At 36.9% G+C, this 27,861-nt stretch overlaps 1 protein-coding gene across 1 annotated transcript; it reads left to right on the top strand.

Moving 5' to 3' along the window:
* Window positions 1–132: 132 nt before the first annotated feature.
* KIF18A (kinesin family member 18A) lies at window positions 133–27,856 on the top strand. The gene is made up of 17 exons (XM_079309040.1): window positions 133–291; window positions 944–1,323; window positions 2,013–2,170; window positions 3,043–3,147; window positions 4,036–4,146; window positions 6,724–6,921; window positions 8,112–8,285; window positions 9,772–9,846; window positions 10,093–10,187; window positions 12,647–12,809; window positions 13,328–13,492; window positions 13,914–14,035; window positions 14,206–14,444; window positions 23,308–23,788; window positions 24,312–24,416; window positions 26,443–26,552; window positions 27,272–27,856. Exons 2-17 carry the CDS (start codon window positions 996–998, stop codon window positions 27,454–27,456), a joined length of 2,814 nt encoding a protein of 937 aa, XP_079165166.1. The 5' UTR covers window positions 133–291; window positions 944–995; the 3' UTR covers window positions 27,457–27,856.
* Window positions 27,857–27,861: the final 5 nt, after the last annotated feature.

Genomic DNA, 27,861 nt, shown 5'->3' with positions numbered 1-27,861 from the left:
CCCTTCCCTCCTTCCCGTCCCTCACACCCGCGACCTCCCCACCAGCTCCGCCGCCGCCACCGCGCACGGCGCAGCGCACTCACCGCCGGCGCTCTGCTGACGTCACGGAGCGCGGCCAATCAGGAGGCGAGGAGGGCTGCGTGCGTGCGTTTGAATTCGGCGGACGGCGGATGGCGGTTGGTGCGGTCGCGGCCCGTGCGTGAGTCCGGGGGCTCGGGGAGCGGGCACGGCTCGGCACGGCTCGGAAGGTGGGTGCCGGGGCAGGAGTCTCTGCGGCGGGCATGGGAGGGGGTTCTCCGGCAGTAGGGCCGAGCCTGGAGCCCTTAGGAAGAGCGGTGTGCCGTGGGGTGGCAGCCGTGCGGGTCGGCTGAGAGAGGGCGAGCTGGTCCTGGAGCGGCAAAAGGCCGCTGGGAGCCTCTGCTGTGCAGGTTCTGTCCTCTTTAAAGGTGGGTGAACAGCCCGCTGTTAGCAGAAATGGATTGTTTAAAGGAAATTCCTTTGTGCAGGTTACTGCCCGCTTTAAAGGCGGATGAACAGCCCGCTGTTAGCAAAAATGGGCTGTTTAAAGGAGATTCCGTTCTGGTATCGGTTCCCGCATCCCATGCCAGGCACGTTAACGTAAATCCCGCTTTAACTCTCTTTAAACGAGACTATTTCAATGATGCGGGGAGAGCAATATAGGCGGCCCCTCTTTCTGCTGAAAAACGAAAAACTAGAAATGTGGTATCATCTGAAAGCTTGGCCTGCTATAAAGGGAGAGGTGCTCATTGCCTTTCAAAGCTGTGCTGAATTAAGTCATGTTTTGAGGCCAGTTACAAAGTCTCTGCCATTGGGGCAGCGCATTGACAAGTGCTGTGGATCCAGCCTGACCCAATGCGTGAACTGTTTCAAAGAGTGCAAGGCGCTGTTTTGCAAATAAAACCTGTCTTGTCGCTTGCAGCAGAAATTGATCTCTTGGATCGGAGAGCGTTGGAGGCAGGCTGGGGAGCAGGAGGATGACTCCTGCCAAGGAAGAAGATGTGTGCAGCCATGTGAAAGTGGTAGTCCGTGTCCGCCCGGAGACGCAGAAGGAGAAGCAGGGCGGGTTCAGCAGGGTCGTGCGAGTCATTGACCGCCACGTGCTGGTCTTTGATCCCAAGGAGGAAGAACTCGGCTTCTTCAACAGGAAGAGAGTGACCCACAGGGATATCAACAAAAGGCAAAGGAAAGATCTTAAGTTTATGTTTGATGCCATTTTTGATGACAGTTCATCGCAGTTGGAAGTTTTCGAGCATACTACCAAAAATCTAATTGATGGCTTCCTAAATGGATATAACTGTACAGGTAACTTTGCTGTTTATCTTATTTAATTAGAAAACTTCAGTGATTTTCTCAAAGTTTCTACCGTTCTGTCCAATGGCCGCAGAGCTATTAAAAAAGCCTGAGACAAAAAGAAAACATTGTGGTTTACTTCATAGATATAAAAGGCTGACTTTTTAGCATATTAAAGTTAGGATAGCTTCACTCTATTTTAAAAATAAGTTTGTCTTGAGGCTGTAATAGACTTGGAATATATGTGCTATCAGGAGCCCTGTAGAGTTCTTCAGGCAGAAGCAGCTGTGTCACTGGGAGTGTGGTTGTGAGGAGTGTTGTCTTGATCAGCTCACTGAGAGTGAGCTGTGTCACCTGCTTTATCAACTCTTCAAGGTCTTGGGGTTTAATTGGCTGTGGAATGTGGTAAGGAAATGAAATGCATATCAGCAAGTTGATGGCTTAGGGTTATGAGAGTAAGAAAATATTTTCATGTAGCATGTCAGTGAATGAATTTTCAACTGAAAATTCAAAAATGTTGCTTTGAAGCATCTCTCCCTAATTATAGATGTGAAAGGTAAAGCCTAAGTAAGAAACTTGAACCATTTATGAGACAGCTGTGCAGAATGACAGAGGTCTATGAATGTTTACTTGACTTGTGCTCCTGACTAGCTTAAAAATAAATAATGTATTTTCACTTTGCTTTTTTGGGGAAAATTCAGTGCTTGCATATGGCGCAACAGGAGCTGGAAAGACTCATACAATGTTGGGTTCTCCTGAAGATCCTGGAGTCATGTATTTAACTATGATGACACTTTACAAATGCATGGATCAAATCAAAGAAGATAAAACATGTGATGTTGCTGTCTCTTATTTAGAGGTGAGTTCCTGTATTTGTTATGTTGCTTTTAATAAGTTATGTTCTATGAATAAAGACAAGCTGGTTTTACTTTCTTCTGGTCCTTTCTGGGCCTTGACAAAATGTGTCCTTATAGGAGTAGCACTGTATTGTGCTCTGCAAACGTGGTGTTCCTAGGCACCTGTTACTGTTTTACAGAAGGCTGCCTAAAAACAGCCACCCCTTCTAATATGTTTATATTATCTGTATCATATCTATAATATGAACTGAATGTTCATAATTTGAATTACATGCCCCTGAACATCTGTTGATGTGCACAAGAAAATATAATTGCAGAGTAATATTTTAGGACTTCTCAGTAGCATCTGTAAGCACTGTGAAAAAGCACAACAAAATAATGTTCTGTTTTTACAGGTAGGGGTTCTGGCACTGTTGGTGAGTGGTGCTAGTAAAATGGTTATCTTTTTAGCTCTCTAAAAGTCTTCATGGACTCTGATTGGTATTTGGGAGGGGTAGAAGGAGATGGGGAAAGCTTGCATTGCCATGACAGACCAAGAGAGATGTTTGAAGTATCCATACTGAAGTATGGATTGTGATGTACAATGGAGGAAAATAAATGCTTTGGATTCATGCTTGTTGCAAAAATGTTTTTTGTAAAAGAGTAATTTTTATCAATAAAAAAAACTAAGATTATTTACTAGAAAGAATTACTAATTTCTAAAATGAAATCATGTGAATTGACTATTTTAAGTTCAGTATAGGAAAAAAATTAGAGCATGCATTCACTACTTTGTCTTAAAGGACTATTAAAAAAGACTGGTGATTTCTGTTTATTTAATTCTGTCAGCTATGGGAGGATGTTTCAATAAAATCTTTTGAATTCCTTTTTAAAGGTTTACAATGAGCAGATTCGTGATCTGCTGGTCAAATCTGGACCTCTGGCTGTTCGTGAAGATGGCCAGCAAGGGGTGGTAGTTCAGGGTCTGACATTGCATCAGGTATGTCAATATCTAAACTTAAAATGTGCTTGAGATATTTGAGAAATGTTCCCATTGTTCTGTGAGTTGGATGGAATTTGGTCATTTCCTGGTGGGCTGTTTTCTGGCTATATGTACAAATGTAATATACGTAGTAATGTACAAATCTAATTAATTGGTTAAAAGTGCATTGTGGATAAAAACTGCTAGTCTTATTGAATGCAAATATAGCAGCATTCAGTCCCTATTATCAAAAGGGTACCATGGGCTTGATGCTCATCCAGTGGATTTTGGGAGCTTTCTGATTGGCTAAAGTATCTTGGCTTTGCCTTCATTGCCATCTTGGAGTGCTCTACACTGCTGTGAAGTCTAAAGGTTGGTTTTGTTTGTAAATAATCATGTTTGAAACGTTCCTGTTAAATTACTTTTCTGGACTAACACATTAATTCTTTGGTAAGGTCAATGACAGAACTTAGTTTTCCAATCTCAAAATCAACTCATGTGGACCCATTTTCTTGCAGCTTTCCTATGTATGTTCCATGCCATGGCAGGAAACAATGTTCTAAGTTTGGCTAGCTCTGTGAATATCTTTGTTCCCAAACCTTGAGTCTTGTAAGGAAAAGATCTTTCTTGTACTAATGCATTAAATAGTGATGTGCTAATTTATGTCCAGACATTCTTATAAGAGGCTGATTCTAACCATGGAGAATGTTTCAGATTTGTTTAAGTTCATACATTACTGCTTTTTAGCTGAGAATATTTGTTTGAAGTGCCTCAGTTTCAAACGGGAAGTTTCTCTTACTTCTAGGTAGCTAAAATTTTAGGGTTTGTTGATGTATTACAGAATCAGTGTGTTTTCCTATAGCTGATGGAAAAGAAACCTGTCTGTCTTGTGCTCTCCTCTCAAAGCCCAAGTCAGCTGAGGAAATCCTTCAGATGCTGGACTATGGGAATAAGAACAGGACTCAGCACCCCACGGATGTGAACGCCTCCTCTTCCCGCTCCCACGCTGTCTTCCAGGTAAGGAGGCATGGCCAGTTGTATTTTTAAATACAACCTGTGATATTTAAGAGCTAATCCTGTTAACAGCAATGTCTTTTCTTTTTTTTTTCTGTTTGCTGTTACATAGTGTGAAACAGTATCTTGAATTGTTTATTCTACTCTGGGTTGAAAAATATTAAAACACATTTAATTCTGATCCTTGCATTAGAGCACTTAACTGTTGGAAACTTCTTAACAGTATCTGCAGACTTAGACAATACTAAATAGCTATACAAAGTTTAAAAAAACAGCTTCTAAATATGGAACAAAAAATCATTGTCCTTCAAAAAATCTTCTGTTTTCCTACATACCTTAAACTTATGTTTGAAATTGTCCTTCCTGTTTTTAATTTCCCCAGAGGCCTGCCCTTGTTGTGCCTTTTACATGAATGCACAAACACTTCTTTTAAAGTTGTTTGGGTTGGGAGCTGCCTTGTGGTGCATGTGTGCTGCCTTTAGAAAGGCTCAAGCCACAGTGCTACAGGCAGAGCAGTGAAGTGCTGCTTTCTGTTTGTTTGCTTTGCTTATCTTTACTTAGGAAAAAGCTCTGGATTCTATTATCTGGCAGGTTTTTTTCTCAGTACACTTTTTAAAGTAGTAAGCAATTAAATAAGTCACTTCAGTTTCTCATAGATGTCCACAAATCTGTGACATTCTGCATAACAGAATTGTCTTTGTTTCCAGAGATATAAGTGATAAGTCCCCAGTGCTGTCATGATTGCTCTTTATTTTTAATGTTTCTTTTCTTTTAAGAGTTGTTTTTTTGTGGACATGTTATTTTTGGGTTTTTTCGTTAACGTCATGGGAGCAGGACCTTTTCTTAAACTAACTCAGAAATTGTTAAGTCTTGGCCCAGGACATTCTGAGCTGATTTTAGAGATGCAAGTTTTGCCTTACTCTACTGTATGTCTTATGTTTGAAAAATCTATCTGGGTCAGGCAATTACTGCATCTGAGAGGAAAATCTGAATTGCCACACTGTTCTATTGAGAGTGTTCTGCTTTGGGGTATTTCCTGTATCTTTTGAATTTTTACAAAAGCTTGAGTCATACAACATAGCTTGGCTGTCACTCTACCTTTCTCTACTTCCTTAATGATAGTTACTGTGTTGCTCTGGTAGCGTGTTCCTAGCCTGAGGTTCTTTTTATTTTTTTTCTGTCTATTATACTGGAAACAGTACAAGTGAACTTAGTTGTACTGTTTGATATAGAAACATGTCTGTTTGGAATAGATTTGTTTCATGGCAAGTCAGAAGAATTTTATTTTGTTCATTCACAATACTTGTCAATGCTTTCTGTTACAAGGTACTGTGAAGACTCAGTTTCTCATGCACAAAGCTTAAAACTACAGAAGCAGTGAGATGCTGTCTTGACTAGTCAGTCACCTTATATTCATGGCAGCCCTTTCCTAATTCACTGTCCAGGAGGGCATTCATGAATGTCTCAGTAACCATTAGCCATATTAAAAGGCAAGGCACTCAACACAAAATACTGGAAAAGTATAAAGCCATCTGAGGATAGCTTTGGTTCTTCCTACTGACCATATATTCACAATTTGCCTACTTCCTTATAAACCTCAATAAAGAATGCCTTCAACAGCAGAAGGAAGCAGAACTGTTCAGTTCTTTATACTGTGAAAATATCAGGAAAGATGGGATGAAAGGGAACAAATGGCTTCTGGAGGTATCACATTTGAAAAGGTCCTGGAGTGTGTTCTCACAGCAGTAAATGAGTATTGTTTCCTATTAATGGGAGATACAATTAAATCTAAATCGGTGAAAGGTTAGCCTTTTCCTGGTTCATCCCATACATCTCTTTATAGTGTACTCCTAAATATGCATTTGAAAATTGAACACTTCTTTCAATTTAAAGTTCAGCAGTATGATACTCATTTTTAGTGCAGAAGAATCAAGACCTGTGAAATTCATTTTCCCTGTTAAAAAACTCACTTATCTTTGCTGCTCTGTGAGCCTGGGCCAGTTGGTCACTTCATCCTCTGCAGCAGAATGGGACAGAGAATCAGAGGCAAGAGGAGGTACCTTGTGGTTCACTTCAGTGAAGGGAAAGTGGCAGGCAGAGCAATTACTTGCCATATCAGCCATTCCTCATGCAGTGGCTGCTCAGAGCAGCTTTCAGTCAGCTGAGGTCAGCTGTCTGCTTACAACCTCTAGCACACTGCCTTGATACCAAACAACTGCAGTTCAACAAAAGCTAATCACCAGTGAGTGTTATCAGTCTGGGTCACAAGTCCTGGAAACAACATGTGGGCTGATGTGCAGAAAATAACTCCACCTCAGTCATGCTCACTGCAGCTGCACTCTGCTTCTTCCCTTACTGATACATGAAACAAGGGACTTTAAAAAGTGTCAGAAATACATTCACTCTTTTCCATTAGACCAAATTGCCTGTTGATGTTAGATATGTACTAAAAGGTTTAACTTGGGTTATGAGGATTCCAATACAAGTACCTTAAGACAGTTGTTATGTTATGAAGTTAACTTACTGCTTAGATTGGTTAGTGGTTACTTGTTAATTATTTTCATTTTCTTTTTCTTGTAGATTTACCTCCGGCAGCAAGATAAGACAGCTAGTATTAATCCAAATATTCGTATTGCCAAAATGTCTCTCATTGACCTGGCAGGATCTGAACGTGCCAATGCCACAAGTGCCAAGGGGGCTCGTTTTGTGGAAGGAACAAATATCAACCGCTCCCTGCTTGCTCTTGGCAATGTCATTAATGCACTGGCAGACCCCAAGGTATGTGCTGCCTTCCCTGCAGTCTGTACTGCCTGCTGTTCTAGAAACACCTACAAAAGTGCTAAGCTGATTGAATATTGTGGTTTACATTGTCATGTAAGGTTGTCTTAAGGGTTTCCACTGTTATATCTGTGATGGCTGAAAGACAGTCCCAAAGAGAGAATTCTCAACACTGTGCAGCTGCCTAAGGATAGTGTCAAAGATGAATGGTACCTGCTTTTTTTACCTTGATTTCTTCTTATTTTGATTTCTTCAAAATCCAGCATATATAAACTTGCATGAGTACATGAATAACCTTTCAATTAACCTCTGATTTTAGGGGAAAGCAGCTTTTATAGGCTAAAACAGTATCTCTTACAAGTTGTTCTTCTGGGATCTCACATACATCCATACACATCCCTGCTAAAGCAGTGAGTCAGTCTCCTGGTCTGTAGGACAATGACAAAATCTCCTGAACATTTGCATAAGTAAAGTCCATTGTCTACCATAATATTCTTTTTGTCCTTCTGCTCAACTAGCAAATTTCTGCTTCAAATATGCCAGGAGAAAATCAGATTTAATTTACCTTCCTGGTGCTGTATGTCCTCATGACCATCTTGATGGAGGGGAAAGTAGAGTTTAATACCTGTGCCACAGACATACTAAAGAATCATGTTGATTTATTTGATGTAGGATTGGGTTCCTAGTGACCAAACTTAGTATGATGCAATGAAAATTCTGTAACTTCACAAAGCAGAGTTTGTGTTGCCTGCAGAGTTGTGAAATCTATCCTTGGAAGTAATCAAAAGCCTACTGGGCATAGTCCTTGCTGCCTTACTCTAGCTGACCCTGCTCTGGGCAGAGGGATTGAATTGGATGGATTTTAGAGGTCCTTCCCAATCTGGATGATTTTGTAAACTGGAAAGAGTTTAATCTAGCTTACTTTTTTTGTTAGCTTCCCTATCACAAAAATAGAAGTTGCATATCCAGACATCAAAAAATGACCCAGCTAATACATGTGGTGTAAAGGTGTTGAAGAGTTCCAAGAGACTTAAAATGTTTAAGATATCTAGATATTTCAAAGAAAAACTACTTATGTCAAAGAGAAGTTTCATGACTGATTGCCATGTTTTGTTAGTGTTGAAATTCCAAGCAGACTTTTATTTCAAGTGCAGTTAACCATAAATACATATAAAATCTCTCTGTTTCAGAGCAAGAGACACATTCCTTACAGGAACAGCAAGCTGACCCGTTTGTTGAAGGACTCCTTGGGAGGAAACTGCCGAACAGTCATGATAGCTGCTGTCAGCCCTTCCTCCTTGGTCTATGATGATACCTATAACACTCTCAAGTATGCCAACAGAGCCAAGGATATCAAGTCTTCTGTGAGTATATTGCTATTGATTGATCTCTTGTCAAAGCACAATAATAGTATTAAGAGAAAAATAGTTTCGTTTGGTATATTTCATTTTCCTTCACTTTTTGTCTTAAATTTTGTTCCATCTTCTTTCTTTATGGTCAACTGTTCCTTATGTGACTGATAGGTGTAGCAGATACAAAGTAGATCCTGGATCTGGCCTAAAATCAGCATAGCTCTAAGTCTTGGTTTTAGGGCAAAGGCTCCCTCTCCACCAGGAAACAAACCCAAACAAAAGAAATGTCCTCGGAGAAAAGTGGAAAAAACCTGTTTATTCAATAGGCAAAGCATTGCCCAGCACACTCACAAAAAAAAAAAACAAAAAACAAAAAAAAAAAAAAAAACACAATACCAAACAACAAAACCTCTTACTGCTCCAAAGAGATGACAAGTTCTGCAAGTCTCTCTTCTGTGGGTGGTAGCATGGCTCAGGCTGTTCTCACTCCCTCCAGTACTGGAAAATGCCACTGCCCAGGCCAGGCCCCAATGGGCCACAGGTGCAAGCTCCTAGTGCTCCCCCAGTCCAGAGCAGGTTCAAATAATTCTAGGAAAAAAATAAACTGTCCAGGAAACTTCTCTGCTTCAGTTAGTCAAAAACTAACTAAAAGCAAAGGGGACCACCACAGTGACACAGTCCAGGAGTAGAAGCAATGAAACTCCCATCTCTGTGTTTTGAAAACAATTGCCTCAGACATTCCACTGCTTTTCCTTCCCCCCTTCACACTCAGATCCAGCCTTAAAACTCACTTCTGGGCTAAACAGACAAATGAGGGTACAATTCAACATCACAAAGTCACCCCAAGACACACTGTTAATAAGATGATGCTGCCAGTTTGAAACAGTTTGTTTTGTGAACGTGAAATTTAGAAATAGAATTCACATCCTTTTTTAGTATCTTGCTATTACTTTCTCAGGGAACTGTGAAGTATATTAAAGAAGTTTCTGATCAGTTGTGCAAAAAGAAGTCCAAGTTTGTAGGATTCAGCTAGGATCAAGAAGCTCAGTGAGATTGTCTTGATAAATGAAAAGCTATAATGTCCTGTTTCTGCACTCTATTGTTGAATTTTATTTTTCATTATCTTTTTTATTCTAGCTCCTAATTCTTTCTATGTAATACAGGGTTCACTATAATTTCCATTTGTTGCTTACTTAAAGGTAGCTTTTAGAATAAACTGCACAAGATAGACATTTAAATAGTAAAACTAATCAGAATAAATGCAAAATGTGCTTGCATATGTAAATTCTTAGTTTGTTGAGGGAAATGTCCTGTCTATGGGTGTGTAACAGGTGACAACAAAAGCTGGCAATCATATTCTCATTGTGCAAGTCAGAATTTTATGAATCTTTCTTCATAAATTTAGTTACACAAACACTATGTAGTACATATACTGTCTATTTATTATGCATGTAAACATGAAGGAGCTGCCTTTCAATTCCAATTTGTTTCTTTACAGTTGAAGAGCAATGTTGTTAGTTTGGACAGTCACATAAGCCAGTATGCTAAAATTTGCAGCGAACAAAAGAAAGAGGTATGTAAAAAATTTGCTGTTAAGAGGCTGAAAGGTTAACTGTTAACTTCTGAATATAAACAATAGTTTATGGGGTAGAATCTGTAAGGTAATATGATTCTAATATATTTTGAAGTAAGAGAATTTTGTCTACTGAAAGGAATATCACCTGCTGCCATAAAGCTGTTCAGTATCAATACAGAATAATAATTTTGGAAAAAAAAAACCAAAAAAATATTTCAACTAGAAGTGCTTCTTTTGGTTTAGATTCTAATGTTGAAGGAGAAACTGAGAGAATATGAAGAAAAACAAGCAAGCATTCCTGCAGAACTTTCAAACAACCAGCAAGCAGAAATAGAAAGGTAAATGAGTCACATTGAGTTTGCTAACTTGTAAAAGCATTTGTAAAACAAACCTTCTCTTTTCAGTATTGATTTCCTCATTTCAACATTGCTTTACCTACATCTAGGTATGGCTTTGTCTAACATGTTATTTTTTTTTTAGAGCAATTTGGTGGTGTTTTTGACATTAAAGGGGGAGACGTAGGAAATGACATGTTACAGGAAGGAGTATGTGAATGCTGACTTCCAGCAAAGCTTCTTAACAGGTTGTGTTTGTGGGTAGGCAGAATGTAGTTTGCATAAATGACAGCAGCTCTTGCCACTGTTGGCAGGCACTGATTCATGTGGTGTCATTCCTACAAGGGTTGAGAGAGACAAAACCTGGAAGTTTCTCTGCAAAGAGTTCATTTTGTTTGTAGATTCCTTATTTTCTATTGCTTTAATATTTATTGGCCTCTTCTTGGTAGTGTTCCCATCTTTTCTTGTGTGATGGTCTCATGAGAGAACACAAAGTGTAAGAAATTAAATGTGAAGTAGCAATTTGTTGCAGAAGCCATTGTATTCTATGAAGAGGGTAGGTTTTGGAGCAAAAGACTTTCTGGATGTGTCTCTGCATATCTCATCTCGTATTTCAAACAATTACCTAAGTTAATTTAGGTAATTTTTTTTTTTTGGCCCTTTTAATCTGTTATTTTTTAACCTGGAAAACTTTCTGAGGCATAGTAAAAATCCATTCAAAGCAAGGTCTTGTCTGTCTGTGCTTGATTTTAGTGGCATTCCAGACATTTCAATAAACCCTTTCATTCAGGTTATTTAAATTTAATTTTCAAAAGAAGTGTGGGCTTCTATGTCATGTTGATAGTTCTGACAGTTTTTCTGCATATTTTTGCACTGTATGTCTTTAAGATTGATTTAATTTCCTGTGATTTGCCCTTTATTTCATTCTTTGTGTGTGGGAAGAGTCAGTCAAGGGCAAGGTCTCTAAAATATCTTTTCAAAAGGCTGGACATATTCTTTGCCAAGATTTGCTGGCCAGAGAGTGTTTGTTTGCACTTCATTGTTATGGAAAATCCAAAGAGAGGGCCACATGTAAACCTGTCCTAGTCCCTCTAGATGTCAGAAATGATGGAAATGTCTCATTCTTTTCTTTCTCATGAATATCCTGCTGGCTTCATCCTACTGATGCTCTGTGGGTAATGAGTTGATTTCTCCCATTCATTTACAGGGTTTGAAGGTAATTTGCTGCCTTCTCTCTTCTAGTTGGGACAGGGAAGAGTCTGATCCATGATCTTGTATTTAGGTCTAGCTACCCATGATTTTTGTGTCCCTGTTATCTGAGACTCACTGAGTACATCACTTAATTCTTAAAACCTAAAAACCATTCCTGTTTCTGCTAAAGCTTGGAGATGTGCTGTCTGCCAATCTTTCAAGTCTTGAACTTGTTGAGGGTAGGCAGTGGGCACTCAAGAACCACAACCAGTAGGTCCTTGAGCACTTTCACACTAGGTATTGTAGGCAGCTCATACCTTGGAGTTGTTTTGGAGTTAACCTGAGTTTTTTAGCATTTTTGTAGTTTTAATTTTGTGGGGGCTTTTAATACTAAAAACTATATAATCCCATATATTGCATGTCTTTAGAACACTTGCATGTTAAACTGTGCTTTTATTTTTATGTGAAGTTTAACAACATAGGATGTAATGAAATACTTTGTATATGAATGAGGTTGGTTATTATTTAGATATACAGTATCTTTTTGGCCATCCTGTGCTGAAGCAATTTCAGTATTCAGGAGTGAAGTGAAAAAGTACCACCAGTGCAAGTTACATTGCAGTCTGACAGTGCTTCCAGGTCTTGTTCTGTCTTGTGCTGCAGACTGGGGGTGACCAGAAAACTGGTTATTCAGTAATTCCTTAAGTACCATCTACCACTGGTTTGGTTTTCCCCCTTATTGGTCTAGTATATGTTAAAATATAATGAATGTTCTGAGTTTTGTCATCCATTAGTGATGAAAATTGTACAGCTATTTTACGGAGAGTGAGATCTAGAGACCTTTGTGGCTTTCCCTTTTTTTGAGGATAGCTGGCAGGTTTTTGAACACTGTGTGTCTATGGCAACAGTAGTCTGATCTGTTTAATAAATTGGTGTAAGAAGGAGAGAACATAGGTATTTAGTATCTTCTGGAGTAAAGGAAAGGCATCTGGAGCTTCTTCACATAAGTATTTTAAATCTCCATGCAGTTTTCATCATTATGGCAAGATTTATTTTTAGTGACTCCTTCAAAATTTCACATCCCATTTTCATTTCAAATTCATAAAATTCTTACTGATGTACTGGTATTTATTTAGTGGCTATCTACAACAGACTTTACTCATTTCCTTTTGATTTCTTTATATTTTATTTATTTGGAATAGAAAATCCCCCTACCAAAGGAAATGGTCATAAAAAGTCTTCAAAAATAATTATTATCCTTTGGTTTTTAGATACAAAGAAATACTTAAAAATGTTTTTGCAAGCCGTGAGGAAATCATAAAAGAACACTTTAAGGTGGAAAGAAAACTGAAAGAAAATACACTAAAGCAGTATTACCAGAACCAATGTCATGAACAAATTCAACTGATATGCTCTGAAGAAAGAGTAGAAAAGGTGAGTTTTCTGTAATGGAGTGCAGGATATCATCTCTTCATTTTGGTATAGTTGTGTAAACTTTGCTTGAGTAGTTATATAATGAATTAATGCATTTAATTAAAATGTGACCCCCAGATTATCACTCCCTTATGACTTTTGATGTAGTGATCTAATTTTTGAAGAATAGAAAATAGAAAAGACTACCCTTTGCCTTGTTAGGGCAGACTACCTAGCTTATATCCAGCTTGCTGTTGCTGGTTTTGTGCCTTTTAGTTGTCATATTTCAGAAAGGGTACAAACATCAGAAGAGTTTGTTTGCTTCTCAATGCTTTATCCTTTAGAAGGATTTTTGTAGGACATAGTGCTTAAAGAAAGCTGAAAAATTGCTTCTTCATATTCATTCTTGAATTATTAGGAATTGTTTAGCCATATTATATAAAAGTAAGGGAAAATATATATATAAAGAAAACCTGGTGAACATAATTTTCAAGTTTCTACCTTAAATGCTGCTTATTTGGGTTTTGTTTTTTTTCTAGGCCACTTGCAAGAGGGATCTAAGGCTTTCAGCCCTTAGTAGCCACTATGTACGGATGCAGAAGAAAAAAGAGGAGCAGACCCATCTTCTGGAGGAAAACAGCAAATGGCTGCACCGTGTGGAAAATGAGATGCGCCTTCTGGGTCAAGATGGGTGCATTCCAAAAGTATTCCACTTTCACTTGGTCATGGCTGGGGATGGGGAGGAGAAGTGGGAAAAGGGGAAAGCCTCGGAGTTAAGAACTGCTTAGTAATTGAAATAAAGTGAAATATATGGAGGGAATGTATAGAGAGAGGCAAATGTGTTGGGGCTTGCATAGATAAGCATCCATATGTGCCTGTTGGATTTTAATGCCAATTGCAGCACACACACTATTGGTCAAAGGAATCTACAAAGTTATATTTATGCATGTAAATAAAAATAATGTATACTTTTCTACTATAAAACCTTATTATAATAATATAGTACTGCTATGCCTTTACTTTTCACTATAGGCTGATCTCATATTTTTAGTTTCAGTTTTAGTTTCTTCCTACCAGTTTACTTACAGCTGTTTGATTTTCATTTTTATTCCTAATTTCCCAAAGGAACTCCATCAAGATCTGCAGCATTGCCATTTAAAGCTGGAAGTTCAGGCCCTAAAAGCCCAGAATGAGCACATATTGTCTCTGGTGTCCCTTCAAGATCGACATAATAAGGAAACAGAAAAGTAAGTATGGCTTCATGGCAGATGGGATAAGGCTTACCTTCTGACACTTGTGAGAAGCCCCATTTAGAGAATTTAGTTTTAATTGAAACAGAGCAAAGTTTTTCTCACTTTTTGTTTTCTGGGTTAAAATTGTGTTTTCTCAGGTGAACTTGTCTCTTGCTGTTTTACAGAGCACTAAATACTGCACTTCCAGTTCTTCACAAGCAATACCTGATTTTGAGGGAAGCTGGGTTGATAAATTACTTAAGTGAGACTGAATATAGAGAGGTTGAGCACCTGATTCAAAGACAAAAATCGGTAGCTTGGGCTGACCAGACTGAAGAAAAGACTCAAAATCAAAACCATGGAGTAGAAATGTCAGCTATATTTTCATTCCCACAGCTGGTGAGCAGAGCCAACACCCCATGCCGTAAGTATATCATTCAACTTTTGTCTGTTGGAAACATGTTTCAGTATCTTCTGCAGCAGTCAGATATCCATAAACACAAGTGTGCATTTCTGCAGATACTGAAGCCAGATGGAACATTGAGTCTCAGACCCACTTTCTGTAAGTTTTATCATTGTTAATTGGATTTAGGAAAGAAATTTACTTTTTAAGTGTCTAGATATGCACTGCAACAGATGAATTCATCCTCTTTGTTATAATGTACCCCATGTATCAATATTCAGAGATCCTGTGAGTGCTGTGAAAAATTCACATGACCTTAATGGGAAAGGAATCAGTGTTAGTTGGTTATAATTCTGTTAAAGTCACTTGAGGTGTTAACCAGGTATAGTTTTGTGTAGTTTCTAATAATAGCCTTGAGGGAGAAGAGATGTACTATTGATTATAGGTTGACCTGGAATCAATTTACTACAGTATTTTAGAAGTTCATGTTTCCAAGAATCAAAGGATTTCCCATATCTACTGTGGAACTGACTGTTTTGCTGTGTCCTGATGGCCCCATTTTTTTCCCCATAACTCCATTATATAGCTGGCTTTTTTTCTTTAGCTGTGAAGTGAATTGCCCTGGAGCACAGACTGGGTAAAATGGGATGGAGAATCTTCATTAGATGGTGCTGTTCTGATGGATTACATGCAAAATTTCATCCTGATAGTGCAACTGCTCTGGGGCCCATGCTTTTGTTTTGTGCTGTGGATGGGGAGCACCCAACACCCTGAGGCTTTCTCATTACTGCTAATAATCCATCTGACAGAGTATCTCCAAAAAAAACCATTGACCCCTGATAAACTGAAATGAGCTCCCTCCTATTGATGGCCTTCTTCTGTACAGCTTGAATTATTTTATCAAAACCATGTATTGTCCTTCTTATAAAGAGAGTATGTGATTTTTTTATTTTTTTTTTAATATGTTTGTGTTGCTGTTGGTACCAAACAGTTGAGACACTGTCTCATTGTCTGCAATCCTAAGTTCAGATTGCATTGGCAGTGGGCTGAGTTTTTTGATGTTTTTGATTTGGTTTGTTTGGTTTTTTGGTTGGCTTGGGGTTTTTTTCATCTGTGACATAGGTTTGATTTTTAATTTGGATTGGTTTTTCTTTTTAGTGTGTGTTTGCTTTTGTTTCTATACAGAGAAGAAAAAAAGTTAACCTATTTGCATGCTTATACTTATTCTGCCCATGTTAGTCAGGGATTCATTTAGCAAGGCTGAAAGCTGGTGTTTATTTTAAATCATAGGTGAATGTTATTAGATACTGGGTGGTTTTTGTGTAGAGGTACTTTTTTTCTGATGGAATAGGTAGGAACACCAATCCAGAAGCTCTGTAATATCCTTTGTAACAAAATATTAATTGCAATGATTTAATCTTGTCATCCAGGTTATCCTTCTTGTGAATTTTAGTTTCTGATGCTAGTATGCTATGTTAGAGTTCTTGATTAATTTACTTCTTTTCTGCCTTTCTTGAAGTTTTGTGTTGTAGGAGGCCTGGTCAGTTCTTAGTGAAATTAATAATAAAATTATTATTATTTAAATTCCACATGAATTATTAAAACATGAACATTTCATGTTATTAAAATCATTAAATGCTATTTAAGAGGTTTTCTTGAAAATCTCATGTGTAGGTATTCCAATTCTCTTATCCTAAATTTTGTTGAACTTCATATTCAAGTAAGTAAATGGGCACCATTTTCAGCTAAGAGATTTTTTCAGTTGTAAATGGTGCCTGAAGATTATAAAAACAAAATCCTTAGTGGTATTTTTATGATTTTTATTTGCTTTTGGTCTTTGGAAGAGGAAAAACGAGGCATTACTGTCACTCCTTTCCCCTTCTCATTAGATGCAGGATAAAACGTGGCAGGAACAACTGTTCTCCAAATTTTGCAGTCTTTAGGGGAAGGTTACCTAAAATACTAATGATGTTGACACAATCACTTCAATACAAGGGGGGAGGAAAAAAGTGTTCCATTACTAGTGCTGGGATTTTTTGCTGTTCAGCACACAAATATAACTAAGTAGCTCCTCTTCAATTATTTGAGTTCACATTTTAATTAGTTGAACTATTAAATGATAGTGAGTTATGGAAACATTTCTCTTGTACAAAATGTATGCAACATGCTAATAAGAAAAAAATCATAAATCAGAAAAAATACATTAGTATGGAAGAATATGAAGTAGTTCAAGGGCAGCATTCCAACCAGGAATGGGAAGGATGTAGTAATTTCTTTTTTCTTTAAAGATGAAATTAAATTATTCAATAATCCAATTCCTGCTTTGTAAAGTTATCTTGGAAATATGCTTGGTAAATGTTAGCAACAGCTGACCTAAGAACTTAGTGAAAAAAATTAAGAAGAGTTTAAAAAAACTCCATTGCCCCTTTCATACATTGATATTTTATTATCTGTAATTTGTTCAAGGTATTGAGAAGGAAGCAGTGCTCTAAGGTGGGAAAAACAAAACCAGAAAAGCATAGTTGTTTTTATTCCTTATATGGAACCTCCTATTTCACATTTGGCATATTTGCATGGACTGCATCTTGCCATCAGGAAGGAGCAGTGCATTTCAGCTCTTGTGCTTTGGTTCTTATTTTGGAACATGTAGCATTTGTTAATCTCCCATTTAATATAAATGTATGTTGCCTTGTTTTGAAAGTTTCTTCTATAATTTAGGGGAGAAGGTAAAGAAGTTAATTGATGGCAATACAATGATTCCTTTATATGAAATGTTTGTCTGGAGCATTTAGATTGAGGAAGAGTGTACTAGATCTGCTAGAAACAAATCTCAGGTATTGCTTTGAACCTATGTTAACATATTTGAAAGACAATTTTTTGAGGTAAAATCCATCTGCAAGAATGAGATAGCACTTGTCAATAAAATGCAAAACACAAGAAAAATATTCATTTCTTTTTAGGCTTACAAAATAAAGAATTGTATCTCTTTTGAGGAACTCAGGAGTATCTAGGGATGTGTGCAGTATCCATCCCTTATCCATATTGGGAAATCTCAGTCATTAACAATCTACAGGTCTCTCTTGGGTCACTGTGTTTAAATTGGTGGTGATGCAGGAAACCATCTGTATTCAAAGGCAGTGTTGAATTCTGTGTGTTGCAGAACAAGGCAGTAATTATTGCAGAAACTTTTAATGACACAAACTTTTGCCTGAGGTTCTTTGACAGAACCATGACAATGTTCAAATGCAAATTAATTGTTATTGGGTGTTTTCACTTTAAAAATGAAGTATTTAAAGTCACATAAATAGCTTTTCTGATTACAAGCACTGTTTCCAAAAGATCGAAGCAGCTACATAATATCTGCAGAATAGGTAAAACTATCAAAGCAGGAGCTTAACAGGCCCTGAAAGAAGTCTTGTGTGTTTCTTTGGAATTAACTACATTTGTTGACTGGTCCTAAAGAAGAGTCAAACTAGTAATTGATGTGGAAAAATAATCTAAAAACTGCAAAGAGAAGGATAGCAAAGGTAAAAGGTTAGGGGGATTTATTCTAGGTTTTGTTAAGTCTTCTACAGAAATAAGTTCTTGTAATGTGATTCTAAATGTTCTTACTTTTTTATATGAACTGATTTTGTTATTATCTTGTTATAAGGTTCTTCTTTCTAACAGTATTTTCAAAATAGCAAAGAATTTCAGCTGATTTGAACTAATGCCCAAGTCTTTGTTTCTAATGAATATTTCTTCCTTGGAAAGGATCTCTTAACATAGTATAAACTTGTAGTATGGGAGGAAAAGATAAAGATATTTTCTGGCCATTCACTCAATGTCTGTTTTCTGGTCAAATTATCAAGGTGGTCAATTTTTGTGAATCAACTCTTGATTTCTAGTGAAAGGTAATAAAAGTTCTCATGCTTTGCCCAAGCACATACAGTGCTTCACTCTATGTGGAGTTGACATCCTATCTTGTTTTTCCTTTAGCTTTTGAAATCTTTAAGCACCTTTTGTAAAATTCTGACCTTAATTATAAGTTTGTTGCTTTTTACAGAAAAGCTGGATTTCCAATATTCTGTTTTTTGCACACATACATTAAAATTTAGATCAAGCTTATATGTGCTGAATGGAACCATAAATGTGCAATGTCATGAACAATTTAACTGTTTGTCTGTCTCAAAGAAAGCACAAGCTGTGGAAACAAGTTCATTTATGAATGTATTTGGGTGCCCATTCTTAAGTGCTCATTAATGGGGAGCCACAGAGTATTCAGAGCTCAGACTGATGGGTGGAGAGCTCTGACTGGTATTTGTAAGTATTTCTGTGAATGGGGAAGTTCCTGGCACTGTTTCAAGCATCCCATTTCCAGGAGCCTGACTGTACATTACCACTGAGAGAATGGAATTGATTTATAGGAAAAAAAAAAAAAAAGGTATCCATTGCTTCCTCTTGTCACAAATACTCTCATCTGAAAAGTCAATTTTTTTTCTTTTGTATGGCAGGAAAAATTGAGGTATAATTGTGCATAGTAACAGATTTGATTAAAAGTAGGTAAAGCATTTATCTTGAATAGGTAAGATTTTTTCTTTTTAAGCAGCTCTTTCATACAGCCTTATGTGACTTTTAAGTATTTTTTCTCCTGCTATGTAAAACAGTACACCTGGTCTGTGGGACTTGCAAGAGCTCAGCCTGGATTTGAGCCTTTTTCAGCTCACAGCTGCTGTTTGTGAACCTGTTGTGAAACTTGCCATCACAGTGATGATGCCTTTGGGTCACAGGGATATTAAATAATTGAAATGCATTGACTAGACCTCATTTGCAATTTGGAATTCCATGAGTCAGTTGTTAAAAGAATGAAAGTGTATGATTAGAATTGTAATTTGATCAATCAGTGGTAGCCCAGAAATGTTTATTGAAATGAATACATTAATATTTAATTTCACTTTAGCAGAACAACCTGGTAGACTTAATTTAGCACAGTTTCCAGAAATAATCCCCTTATGCATGTATTAGCATGAGTTCCAGAAGAAGACAAGTCTTGGCCATTATTTTGTCCCTAATGTCAATTAGAACTAACTCAATTCATCAGAGTTGTTTTGCCATGAGCTCTGCTCACTTTTCCTGTGACTCATGTTTCACCCATAGTGCTTTCTGCTTCTTGTATTAATGCACAGGCCTGTAAATATCTGATATTGCCATGTTTCCTGTCAGATAAATCAGTACTTCTGACTAGTCTTTTGGGACAAATGATACAGAAAACTAAGGACCAAAACCACCTTCTATCAGAATTTTTTAAAGTATCTTTTATAAGCATCAGCCTGAAATTAAGGATTAGCAAATACATGATCTCTTCAAAATATATTTGGAATAATGTTTATTTTTAAAAAGATGTGTTGTAGCTGAAAATACTAGCTAAGGAAATAAAACTTCTAAATTTTTCTTTTAACCTGCTTCATGAAGTTTACTGCAGCTGTTCTATGAGGTATATAAGTGATTCATTTCTGTATATGAAATAAAAAATATTACTGAATGATTATAATATTGATGCAAAAGATTGCAGTACTATAAAACATGAAGCAAATATAGACTATAAATATAATTTCCCTGCCTTATCATGGAATGTGTTTGAAAAATAATTTGAAAAATAGTTTGAAAAAATATTTGAAAAATAGTTGGAACATGTTGTTTATATTTCAATAGAAAAATAATAGCAGTATTAACAATTACCATTGGACATCTATTCAGGATCTACTTGGATTTGTCCTTTAAGGAAATATAAATAGCACTACTTGGTTCTCCCCTGTATCCTCTTCATTACCATGTATTTATAAATTTATGGATGTAGTAGAGTTTCTGTAGCACCTTCTGTTGTCTGAGTCCCTTTTACTTAAACTTCTTAATAATAGCTATTAACACTTGCAAAAAAAGTTGGCTACTACCTTGAGTATCTTACTTCATTAATAAGATGGAAATAGAAACACTGGCAATTCTTCATTTTGGTCCAAGTGTTTTCCTTGCTGTATTTTTATTTACCTGAGATCACAGCTGTTTGGAGTGATACACAATAGAACAACAAGCTAGAGTAGAATTAGGGTTTTGGAGTTGTCTTTGCCATGTCATATTTGGTTTGTTATTTAGTAAAGCCAAGTTAAAGACAATATTGCTGGTGATGTTTTGTTTACTGTGTTAGGAGCAACCTAATATTTTCACCAAAAGTTATGGGAAAGGGAGATTCTTAAGTGTTCTGTATTATTTCCAACACTTTAATGCCAAAAAAAGCTTGTTGTGTTTTAACTTAATTTTACAATGAGTTTTTTCCAGAAATAAGTAGATTTTAAAAATAGTTCTTTGTTTTTACAAACAGTTTATATTTCCCTTATATAGAATTCCTGCAACCATTGTTGTTAGTTTACTTGTATTACAGTACAAAATGCTACCCATTATGATGGAATTCCTCAAATTATTTATGTTGGCAGTACTTTTGTGTTCTTTACGTATTTAGTTAATGATTTAGATGCTGGTACTTACAGTTAATTTTAAAATGCTTCCAATATTTCAGCTGTAGAAGCTTCTAAACCTTGGCACTCCCATCAAAATGTTTCTCCATCAGATTTCCTTCTAGTAACTTTAGGACATTAGCAAAACCTCAGTGTCTTACAGTAAGCAAACTTTCTGAAACTGAAACCTCCCTATTCTAATGTAGCAATGGACTCATAGAACTCTAACCATTGTTTTTCCTGAAACAGGCATTCAGATGTGTATGAGTAAAAACTAATAAGTGAATATTTTAAATGTGTCCTGAGGCATTTAATGGATAGTTATTTCAAACACTCAATATTATAAACTTTATTCTTGTACTTAAGACTATAAGATGTCAAAAGTCTTTTTAAAAAAAGTTTGGATTTAATTTTTGGTTGTGATGACTAGTATTTTTTTTTAATATTTGTTAGTCTATTACACTGAGGTGTATGTTGTGCTTATTAAACCTAAATTAAAGTGCAAGTACATAATGAAGCATAGCTCTGTTGATAAAGTAGATGTTTTAAATTGTTCATAAGTAAATTTCTTGTTTGTTACTAAATCCAGCCAAGTCTTGGAGAAATGTCTCTATCACAGGGGGCTTTTTTTTTTTTTTTTGGGTGGAGGTAAACATTATTTGGGGTACACTTGGGCTCTGTTTTACTACTGTTTCCATCCCATTACTCATGGGATCCTGAATTAGCATTTCTCCTGATGAAAGCTGTCTGTGGGTTAGATGCAGTGTAAGATAATTTCCATTTTAACAAAGATAAAGTGAACTGTAATAGGTGCACACAGACAGTTTCACAACTCAGTTATGTCATGTCAGGTAGTCCTCTTCAGGCCAAATTTTCCATGTATGTGTTTCTTCAAAGCTGGAAGCAACATAATGGAACTGTAATTGTTCATGTAATTGTCCACACTGCTTTTCCCATAAGCAGTTTAAACATTGCTCATTCTGACACTGAGCCCCTGAGGGAGGAATACATGTTTGCTTTGTTTTTTCAATGGTTTCATTCTTGAATGAAGTTGTGGCAGCACAGAATAAACTTGTGGCCAATATCTAACCATCTGATTTACTTGGTACTTGTACACTCTTCAAAGAATGTTTTTGGTTAAAATACCTTAAATGTTAACACATGATAAGGAACAATAGAAGCATTCAGACTGAGGAGTTCAAGCTAGCTTTCTTACTCTGAGGCAAAAACAGGATAAAATTTAGAAGCAATAAATATTTATCAACATTGTTATAGGAATGCCATAGCTAATTCCTGAGTAACTTTTATCAATTTAAAAAGCAGGAGCTTTTTTTTTTTTTGCACTTGGTTGCTCACAGGCATGAAGCAGAATGTAATGCAAAAGGAGAAGTATGAATCTGGCTGCCAGCTGAAGGGGATCCAATTCATAGGCATCCTAAGGATACTAGGCTTCATTTCTGAAATTTGCACTGGAAGTTAAATATAGAAGCACTTGGGCTTTTGACAGTCCTCCCCTGTTCTTGATTTGTTTAAAAGAGGAATTCTGTAGTTTTTTTGTTGTTAACTGTAAGTCACCAGTTGCTTACCCATTGGAACAGTGAGCTGTGTCTTGAAATGATCCTCCTTCACTGAAAGCCTGAGTAAGAGAGGCCTTTTCTGTGTTACTTTGGAGATTGCCTTTATTGCCACTTGCTTGAAAATAAAGACACTGACACCTCAAGAAAAATGGTTTCAGTGAGGATGAATGAGAATGGCTGATTATTCTGGATTGCTTGCTTTATTTGGGAGGGTGGGGGAAGTTGTTAGTCAAGAGCTGTGCTCCCCACAGTTGATATAATGGGGTCACAGAATTCTAGTAACTTTGTCTCCTCTTTGCAATTTCTTTGCAAATCCCTGTTTTCTCATTTGCAGTGTCAAGGAATTTTGTCCTTCTAAATGGTTCTGTGTCATTCCTTTTTCCAGTCTCTCATTATTCTGCATGGTACTTGCTGGGGGAAAAAAATGGCTGGGATCAGGAATCAACTCTAAATTACTGTGATTGTACCATCTTAAAATATGAGTTTTGTCATGGAAGTGCAATAATTTTCAATACTCTTACTCTTCCATTCCCTCTTGTTGGGTGTTAGATCTTAATTGTGATTATTTCTATAAACTCTGGGATTAACTATGCCAACCTATGCATATTTATAATACTTTGAGTGTCACAGAGCAATTACCATCTTAGATAATGCTGCAATAGAAATAATGTCATCTGTATGATCAAGTTGGTGTGTATGAAATAACTAGTATTTGTAATAATTTCTGCTAATGACTCAGTGGGCCAGAGGAAGGGAAAAGCAAGATTTAAGTAGTATGTACAGTTAGATGTGCTAACCATTGTTACTTGTGTTTCACAGGCACCTCTTTTGGCACACCATCAAAAGAAATGAATAAAAATACACAGCAAGTGTTAGAATACACAGGACCACCACAGAAGAGAACTAGGAGGAAGCTGATGGACTCCCCAGCTGTAACTCCAAGTCCAGCTGCCTCCAAGCAATGCAGCTTCCAGCCCCTGGAGGATTCCCTGGCCAAGGAAGTCTACCCCTTGGTCTATACACCAGAGTCCTGCAGAAAGGCAGCACAAGGCTGCTGTTCTCAGGCTGTGGTCAAGCCCTTGCACCTTGCAGGCCTGGACACAGTCAGTGCATGTGGCACAGAGGTGCCAGCCAAAAAGACCAGTGTTATGGACACCACCTGTGATGTAATCCCTGACTGTGAGGAAGCTGTCATGAACTCAACAATAATTCTCTATGAAGGTACAGATGAAACAGTTGAAATGTCTGCTTACTCATCTGTGAAGGAGCCACAGGCATGCAGCAATAGCATTGTGCCAAGGTATTTTCCTTTTATATGGGCAAGAAATATTGCCAAGTAACTTCATCCTATCTTTACAGCTGGGTTTTTCCATTTATATCTGTTTTATAAATAAAACCAACATTTTGAAAATCGAACCCTCAATTTTGATCAACATCAGATTCAATTCTGCCATTATTTGAAAACAGTAGTATGTTAGTGACAACAAATGAAGTTGAAAGCTTATCCTCTTTTATAAGACATGTACCAAAAAGAAAATACAGCATTTTTTAAATTGCTTGTGATGCCTCAGGCAAGTTACTTTCTCTCTAAGCTTTATGTTTTCTGTCTGTAAAATGGATACTTAACCTCTCAGCATTGTGAAATGCCATGCTTAAAGCTGCTGTGCATGTCTGAAGTCTGCAAAGCTACCTCAAATAATATTGATGAAATTAATTTCCGGTTTTGGTTTTCAACTTATCATATGCTTGTTTATAGCTGAGAACAAGTTTACTTGACTTTTACCCAGAATGTGTTTTACGGAAATGTAATCCTTTTATTGCAGACTTGATCTTTCTTCCTTAATTGACAAAAATTCTGCTCCAGTATTTGAGAAGCCCTCATATATGGCAATGACTTCAGCTGCTCAGAGAAAAAGAAAGGTGTTAAGGTAAGATGAAACTAACCCTTCTATACAGAATGAGTTCTCATTTCTTATGTTCTTTCTTCAGTTTCATTATTCTATTTCAAATCTGAAAGCATCTTATACCTGCATATGACATGTTCTGATTCACAGGAGTTTGAATTCAATTGAAATTTTTTTTTATTTTTCCTGGTAACTTCAGTTCATTTTTTTCTTTAATCTTGGTTTAAGGACTTCTGTTTTAATAATTACAAACTAATATCATGTCTTGTGTAGCTGCTGTCTAATCTAAATAGAAAGATGGCACATAATTCTGAAAAGAGAAATTTCTTCATCAAGTCAAAATCTTATGTTTGTTGAAAACATTCTGCCTTTGCTGGAGCACATTAGAAACTACCAAAGTAGAAAGCAGGGAAAAATATCCATGACATTACTTATGTGATCAACTTTGATTTTCTGATAATTAATTTTCAGTCTCAGATTGTGGCTTAATTTTTGCCATCTGTTCTAGAAGGAACTTCTGTGTCATCACTTCTGGTTTATGTCCCTAAAACAGGCTTGTTAGTAGGAGCACCAGGAAAGCTGAAACTGAATAGACAATAAGTTGAATTGTAGTATTTTTGTGTGTATGTATATTTTTTTGGTTGGTTGGTTTTGGGGTTTTTAATGGTTTTTTTGGTTTTTTTTTTCTACTTCCAAAAGCAAAAATTGATACCTGTTGCTACCACCACATAGGTCTTACAAAGAATATCTCAAGACTGTTGGAACAAGTCTATAGCTAGATCACAGTACAGGGAAGAAACATAAGTGCCTTTTGTTTAGTAGCATCTTTAAAACAGAGAATTATCCTAGATCAGATTCATCTGGTCTAGTGTCATGTTACTGTTCTGATTGTTACCAATCACTGTTCTAAACTTGCTAGGATGAGGAATAAACTCTTTTGTCCTAGGATGAGAAAAGAGGCACTGTTCACATTTTCAAATAGCTGATTATATTTAGCAAAATTAATCACCTATTCTGAAACCAAGCTAGTTTTTTTATGTTGCTCACCCCAGTCATTCATCTCCTCCTAATGTTGGAATAAAAATACAAATTTCAGTCATATTGTCCACATTAGAAGTATAATTTGAAACAGTTGTATTTTGAGGGTAGGGGATTAGAGGAGTCATAACAGAGACTATTTTACCAAATAGTGTTACATTCTTCTTGGCATAAGTTCTCTTGCAAGAATCATGCATGAGTAGGTTTTTAGGACTGGCACAAGGAAAGTCTTAGTCTTTGCTGCTGGCTGCATATTTTGATCTAGGCAGCAAATTATTAAGAAAGTGTGAGTTAAGGGACTATAAAGTGGAAATAATCCAATATTTATTACAGGAATAGGAAGAGCATAGGAACTTGGGACATAAATACAATTAGCTTGTTTATGAGCTGTCTTGCAGAGTGCAACCAAGGAAGTTTGTGAGGCAATTGCAAAAGGGTGAGATCAAATGGGTTCATAATTTTCCCTGTAGCCCTTAAGTCCATCACATAAAGTGCCATGGATAAAATATAGAAGTTTTGTTTTCATGAATTTGAAGCTGTAACAGTTGTCTTGCAGCTTAGTTAAGAGGTATAGTTGGCTATGAAGCCACCCTCTCCAACTGTGTTGGAGGCTGTAGCAAAGTCAATGTAGCAATAAAAATGTGATTTGTTCAATAAACACAGCTTGGCCATTTCAAGGATTTTGCAACATGCCCTAAGATTATTTCTTAGTACAATTTGTATGTGATGGCCATCAAACTGGCTTCTGTGTTTTCAAAAAACCTGTGACATATTGCCCTGCCTTTTAATACAGGTGCCAACATTAGTTCTTATTTTCACAGCTGAAGCATTGTTGTAAATTTTTAAAAGGGAAAAAGGGGAATCGTATCCATATATATCCAGAATAAATTAGTTTATTGTTTGCATTCTGTTATGATTGTATGAACACTTGAAAATATTTGAAGCATTTCTGTATTGCAAGGCCTAAAGTACCGTTAGCAGTGAGTGTACTGAAAGCAAACTCTTTTTGCAGCTCCACATCCAACAGTGTGTTGGGCAGCCTGCAGGAGGCAGTTCCTGCAAAAAGAGTTCACAGGGACATCCTGCTGAGCCAGGCAGCCCTGAGAGTGCCCCGAGGGGCAGGTGAGTGCCAGGGGCTGGGAGGGCACAAATAGTGCATAAACACTGCTGCTGCATGTGTTCTGTGAGTGCCAGGGGCTGGGAGGGCACAAATATTGCATAAACACTGCTGCTGCATGTGTTCTGTGAGTGCCAGGGCTGGGAGGGCACAAATAGTGCATAAACACTGCTGCTGCATGTGTTCTGTGAGTGCCAGGGCTGGGAGGGGAGCAGTGCTGTGTAATGCAGAAGCACATTTTGTAATGAGAATAAACTTTTGATTTTTCAATGTTTAACTGAATATGAAATAGACTTTATTTTCAAGAGTGTGCACTACAAGAGCAGAATAAACCTTTACCTAAGAGGAAGAGTTGCTTTCAGATTTAAAAGACGCAAATTTCTGTAATAACATCCTGTTCATTTTTCAATGCTATTCTATAATAAGAAGGATTAATCTCATTTTTACATATTTCTACATCTTTTTATAGACAATTGTACCTTTTAGATAGCATCTCGTGTCAGTTGAGGGTCTAACCATGCAACTTTCTATACAATTAAAACACTAAATTGCTGAACTAAGAGTGATTACATTTTTGTATATTAAAACTGGGCTTTCAGTAAAGGAAAGAAATGTGTAAAATTTCTTAGACATATCCTGAAGAGGAGTCCATGTAGGTTAAATTCTACTTATGGTTATTGAATGAGTGTCTCCCTATTTCTAATAGGCTTTCTTTCTTCACTAGGAATTAAAATGAAGAGCAGGAAGCAAGAGCAGAATGTGTCAAGGAACTTTGTTAGAAGCCTTTCTCAAGGAGGTGTGCCACTGGATGTTAAATCAAGGACATCAAAAAATCTTTTACTTCGTGTGTCCAAGAAAAAGGATTTAGTTCTGAATTCATCCTTATTTTCAAGCAGGATTGATGGATAGCAACTGAGAACTGTGATTTCTTCTTGTAAATAGTTTTGGAGTTTTGTGCTGGAAGTCTTAGAAAAATTATTTTGACCCCCTAAATTATTTTCACTGGAGTAGCCTCCTTGTGTTAAAATAATTTTTCTTCTGGAAGCAGGTTAAATAGATGCTAGTATTAGAACATGCTCATGCTTAACATTTCAATGCCTTTGGATGTTCTGACATTGCTAGCATCCAAGTGAGTTCCAAGAGACAGAAAAAGATTTCCAAAAGTTGTTTTTTCTTTTTTTTGTCTTTCTAGTTTTTAGTCTGTTACTTGGTTGTAAATCTTCCTGTTTTATTTTTCAATTTAATTCAGCTGTAAATACATTTTTCTTAATTACCTCAAATAAACTTTAATATTGAAAGCAATATAATGTGAAA

This window comes from Erithacus rubecula, assembly GCF_903797595.1.
Source record: "Erithacus rubecula genome assembly, chromosome: 6".
In the NCBI taxonomy this organism is placed as follows: domain Eukaryota; kingdom Metazoa; phylum Chordata; class Aves; order Passeriformes; family Muscicapidae; genus Erithacus; species Erithacus rubecula.
This window is presented reverse-complemented; position numbering and strand designations above follow the sequence as displayed.

What these genes read in the sequence shown, in the direction of transcription:
- KIF18A (XM_079309040.1), top strand. Translation starts at nt 996, where the DNA reads ATGACTCCTGCCAAGGAAGAAGATGTGTGCAGCCATGTGAAAGTGGTA. An exon ending in CCAAGGATATCAAGTCTTCT is followed by an intron (nt 8,286 to 9,771) that starts GTGAGTATATTG and finishes GTTTCTTTACAG; the next exon opens with TTGAAGAGCAATGTTGTTAG. An exon ending in CAGAGCCAACACCCCATGCC is followed by an intron (nt 14,445 to 23,307) that starts GTAAGTATATCA and finishes TGTGTTTCACAG; the next exon opens with GCACCTCTTTTGGCACACCA.